The sequence below is a fragment of the Brassica oleracea genome, chromosome C9 (genome assembly GCF_000695525.1).
Source record: "Brassica oleracea var. oleracea cultivar TO1000 chromosome C9, BOL, whole genome shotgun sequence".
Taxonomy (NCBI): Eukaryota; Viridiplantae; Streptophyta; class Magnoliopsida; order Brassicales; family Brassicaceae; genus Brassica; species Brassica oleracea.
In genome coordinates this window covers 46,391,337-46,401,718 of record NC_027756.1, presented here as the reverse complement: position 1 = coordinate 46,401,718, position 10,382 = coordinate 46,391,337, and the positions used below count along the sequence as shown (strand labels likewise).

The 10,382-nt window shown below is 33.5% G+C and overlaps 2 protein-coding genes across 2 annotated transcripts; one reads left to right on the top strand and one right to left on the bottom strand.

The window, feature by feature from the left end:
* The first annotated feature begins 4,511 nt into the window (after window positions 1-4,511).
* On the top strand, window positions 4,512-7,164 carry LOC106313417 (zinc finger CCCH domain-containing protein 58-like). The gene is made up of 7 exons (XM_013751216.1): window positions 4,512-4,840; window positions 4,901-5,049; window positions 5,247-5,312; window positions 5,397-5,516; window positions 5,598-5,867; window positions 5,942-6,184; window positions 6,405-7,164. The coding sequence occupies exons 1-7, from the start codon at window positions 4,762-4,764 to the stop codon at window positions 6,771-6,773; spliced, it is 1,296 nt and encodes a 431-aa protein (XP_013606670.1). The 5' UTR covers window positions 4,512-4,761; the 3' UTR covers window positions 6,774-7,164.
* Window positions 7,165-9,002: 1,838 nt separating this feature from the next.
* On the bottom strand, window positions 9,003-10,125 carry LOC106317354 (ethylene-responsive transcription factor ERF086-like). The gene has a single exon (XM_013755183.1). It carries the CDS (start codon window positions 10,011-10,013, stop codon window positions 9,003-9,005), a length of 1,011 nt encoding a protein of 336 aa, XP_013610637.1. The 5' UTR covers window positions 10,014-10,125.
* Between the last annotated feature and the right edge of the window lie 257 nt (window positions 10,126-10,382).

Genomic DNA, 10,382 nt, shown 5'->3' with positions numbered 1-10,382 from the left:
ATATTCGATCTGTGTCCACTCCTATTTACGGATACAATTTTATTTTCTTTATATGAAAAAATGACTAATGTCAAGGCCTTTTTTATTTTAAATTAATTTTAATTTTATCTTTCATGTATTATTTTGAACAAAAATGTCATTTAATATTAATTAACAATATATTTATATATTTTAAATTATTTTATATACTTTTTACATACACATATAAATGTGCACCTTGATGTGAGCACCTTGTAATTAAGTATTCACCACAAATGAAGAATCTATTTCTTTTGAAAGTTGAAATATCTTTTCTTAATGTTTCTTTCACTGCCGACCAAATTTTAGTGAAATAATTTGTCTTAATATTTTTCTTTTCTTTTTCTTAAATTATTATCTGTTTAGAAACTATAATATGAAACTATTGATTCGACATGACGACTATCTAAAATTCATAACATGAAAATATTAATGTTTAGTTTTGACCCAAAAAACTAAAAAAAATCAAACATTTTAACCGAATAAACTAAATTGAATATTAATTTAAAATAATAGTTATATTTTAGAGGATTGAAAACCAAAAAAAAAAACTTAAAACCGAACCAATATTCAGATTAAACAAATTTAATATCTTTTTATTAAAAATAACGAAACTAATAATCACACTTGCGCATGATTATTACCTAGTTTTACTTATACTACGATGATGACCTTGGTAAGTAATAATTCATACAACGCATTAAAATTACGATTCCATATAAATATCAGAAGTGGTAATAATGCTATGAAGTGACTCTTAAACGTTTCGTGTTGAGTGCGATTCACACTCTTTGCGTGAGCGTGCAAGACAAATACTTTCCGCAATCTCCTTCTCACCACGTCAATTTTTCTTTGTGCAAATAAAACAAGTTATTTTTGTATTTTTTTTTTTTTTGATAACTCTGGTATCTGGGCAGCCACATTCCCAACTATCCCCCGAAAGAGGTCCAGCGCCCCAACGGAAAGGATGTTAAATCCATTGTGGTCAAGGCTCGAACCCGGGTGGCGAACAGTACAGCTGTACCTCCTTTACCACCAAGCTACGAGCGCTTGGTTAAAAAAGGTTTTCTAATGTTAAAATAAATGAAATTCCAATTTTATTTTTGTATTCTTTTATAAACTTTTATAGTTTTCATTTGTGAATATTGTTTCCCTCTATACAAGCCCATGTCAAAATCAGGACAAACTGTAAACAGCTCGAGGCGCCAAGACTTCAACGAGTTTCCTTATTTGCATTCACGATTTCAGAAAGGAAATCTACTGTTTGTCAACGAATATCAAAACCAATCATTTATCAAATGGTAATATTGGTTTCTCTTGGTCGGTTGTCTTTTATTTAATTGTGTTCTATTACTTTTATAGTTTCTGCATGCAGATAGAGATAATTTGTTTAATGGTATAGTTATATTCATATCGTTTAACCAAAGTGAGTGTAATCTAATGGTAACGGCGTAGTAATCTTCTCAAGGAATATGAATATCTCATCCTCTCTAGTTTTAATCCTTGGGAAGATTTACGTCCACTAAAAGATATTATCAACGGCTGCTTTCAAATTTTGAAAGACTACGGGTTTGTTTGGGACTTTATTAATTAACAAAGAAATAATTCTTGTTTATAACGTTTTTTTTGCTAAATTCTTGTGTATAACGTTTACAGTTAAAATATTACATATACGAAAAACTGTTTTGTATCTGGCCATACTCGACAAACACAGCTAGTCAAAAATGTTAGGCGTAGATAATATATCAAACCAAGAATATAAGGTGGATACGTCGTAATCAACGTTAGCACAAAAAATATAACTCTAACATGCTCGAGCAGTGTAGTAGCGAATAGCGACCCATGGGCAAGTTTACAAAATAACTAGCAGATTGGTTGAGAAAACAAAATGTTAGCATCAAATATTAAATAAGATATATGATATAAAAAAAAAAAAATTAATAAGACATGAGTTGATTTTGACAAAGAAATTGTCTTCTTGCTATATTTGCAACTTGAACCGACAGAGTTTAATTTATTTGACTTTTGTTTTCCTAACCATTACAATTTCCAAACGACCATTTGCCATTTAAAAATAATTTATATAGTAAGATATTGCATTTGGAGAGACAACTCTATATTTCACAATATATGTGTCTACACATTTAATATGTGATTTTGTGTGTGTGGTGTTTTTGTTTCAAGAGCTAAGAGCATGATTAACCCGGGGTTCTTAAGATGGAGTTCTTAGCGGAAGTTAAAAAACTGTTTCTTAACTTTTAATTAAAAAAACTAAGAACCGGTTCTTAAATAAAGACTTTAAGAACTGGTTCTTAGCTTTTTTAGTTAAAAGTTAAAAAACAGTTTCTTAACTTCCGCTAAGAATCTCACTCTAAAAACCTCATGGTCTAAGTACACAAGTTTGTAAACTCATTGTTTTGTAGATCAAAGTCAAATTTTGAACCCCACCATCCAAAAATTGGTAGAAGTTCATTCTAATCGGTAATCACTTTCAATGCCTTAGACCATGATTAACTCTAATCTCTTAACTGGATTTTTTAGCTTCGACTAAGAGACGGTTCTTAGCTTTTCTTAGATTTTAACTAAGAAAAGTTAAGAACCGTCTCTTAAATAAGAGATATATAAGAGCTGTTTCTTAGCCAAAAAGTGTTTAAAAAAAATTGTCAAATCATGAGTTAAGAACCCCGGCTAATAGACCGGGGTTAATCATGCTTAGTTGATAAAATATCCGATTTTCTATTTACATCGATAATTAATCTTGATTTTTACCTATAATCCATCTTGATTATATATACAAAAGTTTCACTAGCATCATTTCTAATTCGTTGTAATATAGAAAATTAGATCTCGATCCACGCAACCGCGCGGATTTTTGTTATCATTTATTTTTATATAAATATTTTATTTTCAATTCTAAATTGGTATATCAATTTTTAAAACATAATAAGTTTACTGTAGATTTTTTTCATTGAATAAATTGTTTCAAACTTTCACATGTATTTGTATCCTCTTCTATATATATATTTTCGGATTATTATTTCATTATTAAAATCGTAAATATATATAAAGATTAGTAAAATATTTTTTTATTTTCATATTCAAAGATATTGTAACATTTCACAAATTTAGAAAGTTTTTAAAAAATTAAACTTTTCGCTTCACAGATTTATATTATCGAGTAAATAATTAAACATTTAGTTTTTGTTTAATTTTTAAAATAAACTATGTAGTTTAAAAAAAATTTCATTGGTTTAAGGTGGTAAAGATTAATCATTGTTAGATAATATGATTTTTTTATTTTAAAAAAAAAAATTATAATTTTAAAGTTAACATCGACAAATATTTAAATATTTAGCATATAGAGGTATAGTATTAAAACATTAAATTATATCTATTTAATTTATACTATCTATAAATCCAATGTATCATCTATTGTTTAATCTAATTATTGATAGTCCAATAAAAATTTCTGGTAGGCCCAAAATTTAAATGATAAGATTAGATATTAAATGTAACATGACTTTCTAGCAATAATTCCATTAGGTCTATTTTTTAAAAAATCACACATGAATCAAGGTTGTGACTTATGTTTTAATATATAAGATACCTACATTAAAAAGCTAAAAAATCAATACATAATAATGTTCAAAATACCTGATTCAGCTAGCTATGAGGGCATAAATATCTTTTAAAAAAAAATTAATGTTATCCTAGGGTATTTTTTAAAAACATATCCACATATTATTTCAAGTGTTTCATTTTGAAGGTATAAATTTCACAGTAAATCAAAATCAATAGTTGATAAAAATAGAAAATATCAAGAATAGAAAGCAATCCCCTGGACTATATTTGCGAAGTGATTTTGCCACATGTCATTTCTACAATCAATTTCACAAAACAAATATGACATGACTACTGAAATTGATGACATGTCTTATAGTTTAATATGACATGGACAATTGCATTTAATGTTAATTTATATTTTTGGTAAACTTTTTAAAATATGGTAATAACTCATATATTACATTTAATGCCAATTTATATTTTTGGAAATTTTTTTAGAATATGTGAATAACTCATAAATCATCATTAAATAAATATATTCAAATATGGCATTATAAATTTCAGAATATAATTTAATTATATATTTTTAAATTATACAATTTTACTACTAAAATTTTCTAAAATGTATACAATTTTTTTAGAAAATTATAATCGTTAATTTTTTTTTATATATTTACAAATTTTATAAATATTGTTTAATTTTAATTTTTGGTAATTATGCAATTTTTATAAATTTATTTAATATATTTAATTAAAATAAATAGATAGAAAAATCTATGTAAAGAGAAGTCATGTAGTCTAATGTTTGGCGCGTATATTAACCACCACCGGCAAAAAGGCGACCCACGCATAAAGAAAGATCAACACCTCCCCCCTCCATCCCCCTTCCAAATAAAATAAAAATAATAATTAATAAATAACTCCTTACGAATTAAAACCAAAAATATCGGCACAGACGAAAACAAAAACTGAATTTAACAACTTTAAGCAGAGAGAGAGATCAAGCGAGCGACTGAGAGAGAGTGGTGTTGAGACAGAACCCAACCACGATCCGTGCTTCTTTGTCCGTTTCTTCCTTCTCCAAACAAACAAAAGAAGAAGAAGTAACTTCCTTCCCCGACACTCCCATTTGATCGGAGCTCAACATTGCTCGGCAGAGAGGTTAGGGAGATAAACGATATGGAGCGGTACGGTCGCGTCGGCGAAGAAGGCTCGCGGGCGGATCCATCACCTCCCGGAACCGAAACCGGTTTAGAAGGTATAACGTTGCGATTTAGCGTTTTGCAATCGTTGTTTTTCAAAATGCGGTTTTTTGTAGGTTCGACGTGGCGGTTAGGGCTGCGAGGCGGTGGAGGTGAATCATTCCCGGAGCGACCCGATGAGCCTGATTGTATTTATTACTTACGAACCGGTGTTTGCGGGTACGGTTCCAGGTGTCGGTTCAACCACCCACCAAACCGTGTACCGGTAATAACCTCTGCCTCTCTCTCTCTCTGTTTTTGATAAAGTTACTACCTTTTTGTCTGCTTCCCATGTGTGTTTAATCAGTCAATTGGGGTGATTCAGTTTGATCACAGATGCATTGTTGTATCTATATGATCTAATATCACTAACACCATGTAGTTTGCTTGGAAGCTCTTAACTAGATGTTTTCATTCTTTTAGGTCTTGGGAGGTCTCAGAACAGAACCTGGAGATTTCCCTGAGAGAATGGGACAGCCCGTGTGTCAGGTTTCATCTATACAATTAAAGCAATGCTTAAACTTTCTTTAGTGTAGCCAAGTCTCATTTTTTTTATGCTTTTTATTTGAACAGCATTTTATGAGAACGGGAACATGTAAGTTCGGTGCTTCTTGCAAGTATCACCATCCTAGACAAAGAGGAGGAGATTCTGTTACTGTCTCATTAAACTACATGGGATTCCCATTACGCCCGGTTTGTTTGTTCAATCTCTCTCTGGTTTTGTCTTTGTTTCTTTTGGTGGTGTATTGATCTCTCAATGGTTTTTCCTTACAGGGTGAGAAAGAATGCTCCTATTACATGAGAACCGGTCATTGTAAATTCGGTTCCACATGTCGGTTTCACCATCCCCTTCCTCCTGGTGTACAACCTCCATCTCAGCAGTTATCAGCTATTTATCCATCGTTACACTCTCAGTCAGGTGTTTTTGTAGCGAGACCTCAGCTATTACCAGGCTCATATGTTCAAAGCCCTTACGGTACTTACAGCCAAATGGTTCTTCCTCCTACGGGTATGGTTCCATACCCGGGCTGGAACCCTTACCAGGTAACGTTCCAAAACGATCCTACTTTCTTCCTTACCTCTTAATCTTAACAAAGTCTCATTTTAATTTTGTTTAGGCTTCCCCTGGGAGTCAACCCTCTATGGGATCAAGCTCTGTTCCTTTGGCGCCTTCTTATCAAACGAGCCTATCTTCAAATAAGGAGCAATCTTTTCCTCAGAGACCTGGAGAACCTGACTGTCAATACTTTATGAGAACCGGAGACTGTAAATTTGGAGCCTCTTGCAGATTCCATCATCCTCTTGAAGCAGCACCACCAAAAGGAGTTAATCTCAGCAATATTGGCCTCCCACTTCGTCCTGTAAGTCTCACTCATTGCCTATTTTAGCTTTTACGCCTTGCGTCATGAACAGAACGGTCATGAAATTGTCATGAACTCAACGTTATAGAGTTTATTGTTATGAATTAATGATAAGTTCCGTGTAGAAACTCTGTTTCTTGAATTGGTTATAAAGCTCTGTTCAGACGTAATGCATCTTAATAACAGCGAGAAAGCTAATAAGAATAAGAAACATTTGCAGGGCACAGCGCCATGCAGCCACTTTGCGCAACATGGGATCTGTAAGTTTGGGCCTGACTGCAAATTTGATCACTCCATGGGCTCTTCTTCACTAAGCTACAGCACGTCTGCTTCTTCGCTCACTTACCCTCTCGGATCCTCATCGCTCGGCACATTAGCTGCGTCATCATCATCCACGTCTGACCAACGCACAGAACTTCACTCTTCGAGCTCCGTTAAACCAAAAACCACAACAAGTGGTGGCTCGGAAACTGTGTCCGCTGGAGTTTCTTCTTCTATGACTGGCGGCGTGAGCCAGTCCGAGCCTGTTGCTGAGACCAAAAATGGTGACTCGGCTAGCATTGAGGATGAGATTAAGGCTTCAAGTTAAAGAGACAAAACTCAAAGGAGAGAAGAGAAGAGAAACTCTCTCTATTCTTCTTAGGTTATCATCTCTCTTTTTTCTCTCTATCTTCTTTTCATCAAACTTTCATGAACTCAGGAACATAAAAAGGAAAAAGATTCGTTTTTGGGTGGAGACAACAACAAGAAGCAGAAGCAGAAGCAGAGAGAGACGAAAGCAGCTCTAGTTTTATGTGTTATGTCTCTCCTCTTATGTCTCTCTTACCATGTTCATATGATTCCTTCATACGGCCATCTATCTTTTTTTTTCTTTCCTTTTTTTCTATTCAAACTTTTCGAAAACAATTGTTAATAAAATGGCCTGAAAATCCTTTGTTTTTTAAGGAAAAAGGTTATGGAAAATGGGTTTTGATCGAGAATCCGATTTTTCTTTTTAATTGCGTTTTTTTAAAAGGTGAAGTTATTAAGTAAAACCCTTGTTATTTTCAAGAGAAGATACATGTATAATGTTTCAGTCAACCCTTTACTTGCTAAAAAAAATGGTTTGGCAAAAGACTTTTAATTTCTAAATGTAAACAAAATGTCAAATATGTTAAATAGTAAACGCAATAGTCTTGAAACAATCCGATTCTAAATGGTTGGGAGCAGCAACAAGAAGAGGAACAGAAAATATATAACAGGTTTCCGTGTCACGTTTCTATTTTCGTTCTTCTTGTTCTACACTCGATCCGTACGACTCTGATCATGCTATGAAAAGAAGTAGGGTGGGTAAAAAACACTGTTAATGTGGACGTAGAAGTCAGTAATTCTCGTACTTGGTTCTTTATGTCGGTGATATAACATGTGCATGTGCGGTTTGTTCATTGCGTCTAGTTTTACTCAAACAACTGAAAAATCATAATCATGAGTTTGGTCAATGAAACATCACAACAAAATCTATCAACAACCCATATACTACTAATCATTAAACGATTTATCTCTCAGTTTGGCAATTAGATAATCTACCATTTTTAAAGGCTGGCTAAAGATATCGCTTTTATATTATGGTAGACTTCACAGATTTATGGCGATTATAGTGATACGTGGCGAGTGGAGTGCCACAATCCCATTCATCATTTTTGATCTACAGAAGCCAAAGCCCTCCGCACTGGCTCTTTATATTTTAAATATATAACTTCCGATTGGGATTATAAATGTTATAGAATACATAGTTGTTTGCAAGTTATTTTCTTTGGCGCCAAACAAATTCTAAAGCATCATATATGAACTCCATGGCGCATTGTTATATATATATACACACACACATATGCGTGCGTGTGTATCTATGTTTGATCTGTATGACAGCTTTGATTGGATCTGATAGTTTTATTAAGTAAAGTGAAGTTGATCAACATTGGAAAGGGGACTAATTGAGTTCTATGAAACAAAGACAAAAACCTTAACCAGATGTTTTTTAAAGACAGAAAGAGTTGTGATGTTGAGTTGTTGTAGACAAAAGTTGCAAAAGAAGGGAGACATGAAACACTGACTGTGAAATCAAAGACCAAACAATTCATGACCAGAACACATGTAAAACACCATCATGCTACTTCACTAAAAGTCCATCTCACTTTCCCTAATATTATTAAATTAAAATGCAAAATTTGAAGCCAAATCTCCTGTGTATTTAATCTTAATATTTTTCGCATAACCATATATATATCCCTTATATTAAAAAGAAAAAAAAAAAAAAATATATATATATATATATATATATATATATATCTTATATTAAAATTCAAACTAATGCCAAATTTACAATTGTCATAAACTTTCACAATAACCGAGCATCAAAAGTTCAAAACTATGGATACTTGAGTTTCTGCAACTAATCTAATAATCCTGTCAAAATAATTAACATATCTCAGTTATTCACGTCGAGTCAAATATCTGTTTTGAGTAAGACATTGATTTCATTATATTATACACACCACTTATAATATTACATAATGAGTGTGTTGGAAGTAGCATGGACAAAAAGTGATCTATAATATAACTCGCATTAACACCGTTTGCTAGTCAAATCCATGATATTAAAAAATCATACAAAATAAAGAAAGAAAATAAAAACTTCATGGTAAGGTAACCTTATGGTGCATGATACAATAAGCAGAATATATAATTAAGTAGATAACATACTGTCAACGACAAAAATCAAAATGACCATGGAATAACGTTTATATTATTACTTAAAAACAAAAATATCAAAAAGAATGTTCTAATAGAGTGAGTAGAAGCCTGTGTCTGTAACATCACCAAAAGCAGCGATAGGAGAAGAGAAATCTTGAGGCTCCATTATAGCGTAATCTTCCATTGACATTGAAGCACCAGCACCATAGTTAGTGCTCATGGCAGAGAGATCACACGAACCGAACTCATGACGATTCATCATCAGCATATCACCATCATCGAAGTAACTACTACTAAACCCTCCGGGTGACTCAAAGGCCTTGCTTGCCGGAGTTGTGAAACCTGCTCCGGTTTGGTTTTGGATGGTTGTGGTTTCCGCAGGTGGTTTAAGGCAGTGGTGTGGGACAATGCAGTCCAAGTAACCCGAGTTGGTACTGGAGTTAGTTCCTTCTAGCGAGAAGAAGTTGCCTTCTTCGTCTAGTGAAGAAGATAGCGAGCCGTTAGAAGACGAGTTCTGAGGACTATTACCAAACGCTTGAGTATCTGCGTTTTGATGACGAACAGGCGTTTTGAAAGAAGCGACGGGTGAGACGGCTTGGGGGAGAGTATGTTTAGGTTGCTGATATTTTTGATAATGAGGAAGATGATCAATAACAAACTGAGGAGAAGAGTTTGGTAAGAAAGATTGGTTATTATAAGGAGAGACGATGAGAGAGTGAAGATTAGGGTTTGTGAGGATAGTGTGAACATCAGTTGGAGTGTAGACGAAGTTAGTTCGACCTTGAGTGCCTCTCATTGAAAGAGCTGCTCTATCGTAGGCAAGAGCGGCTTCGTGAGCAGTGTCGAAAGTGCCGAGCCAGTGACGTTCTTTGGTGGTTGGATCTCTGATCTCTGCTGCGTAACGACCCCATGGACGTCTCCTGACTCCTAAGAATCTCCCTGGCTCTGCTTGCTTTGATCTCCGGCCTCTTCTCTCGCCGGTTGTGGCAGTTGTGGTGGTCGTTGTGTTGGTTGTGTTTTGGTGGATTACAGAAAAAACCATTTGAGTTTGCGATGTTCCACAGGGTTTATTATGATTTAGGGTTTTGGAGGTTGACATGATGATGAAGAAATGGGTTTTTTCCAAAAGGAGGTTTCTTCTAGGGTTTTGGCTAAAGATGAGTAAAGGGAGAATGTTTTTTTTTTGTTGTTGTTGTTTTGCTTCTGTCTAAAGATGATGAGTGTTGTTTGGGAATGAAAGTGAAGTGCTGTTATAAATAGAGAGACATTGAGCTTGATAGAGAGACATCACTTTTGATTTAACTGCTTTTAGTAGACCATCATCTTCTTCTTCTTTTTTTCTTTCCTTTTTTTGGTTTTTTTTTATCTCTTTTCCAAAGATATTAAATTTAGGCTTCAGCGACAGAAATAATTAAACTTTCGCACATTAATTACTCGGATTTTTATAAATTTTTTAATATATCATTCG

Excerpts from the sequence above, each read along its gene's own strand:
- LOC106313417 (XM_013751216.1), top strand. The coding sequence starts at position 4,762 with ATGGAGCGGTACGGTCGCGTCGGCGAAGAAGGCTCGCGGGCGGATCCA. Across the intron at positions 5,050-5,246 it reads ACCCACCAAACCGTGTACCG|GTCTTGGGAGGTCTCAGAAC; the intron begins GTAATAACCTCT and ends TCATTCTTTTAG. Across the intron at positions 5,517-5,597 it reads TGGGATTCCCATTACGCCCG|GGTGAGAAAGAATGCTCCTA; the intron begins GTTTGTTTGTTC and ends TTTTCCTTACAG.
- LOC106317354 (XM_013755183.1), bottom strand. The coding sequence starts at position 10,013 with ATGTCAACCTCCAAAACCCTAAATCATAATAAACCCTGTGGAACATCG.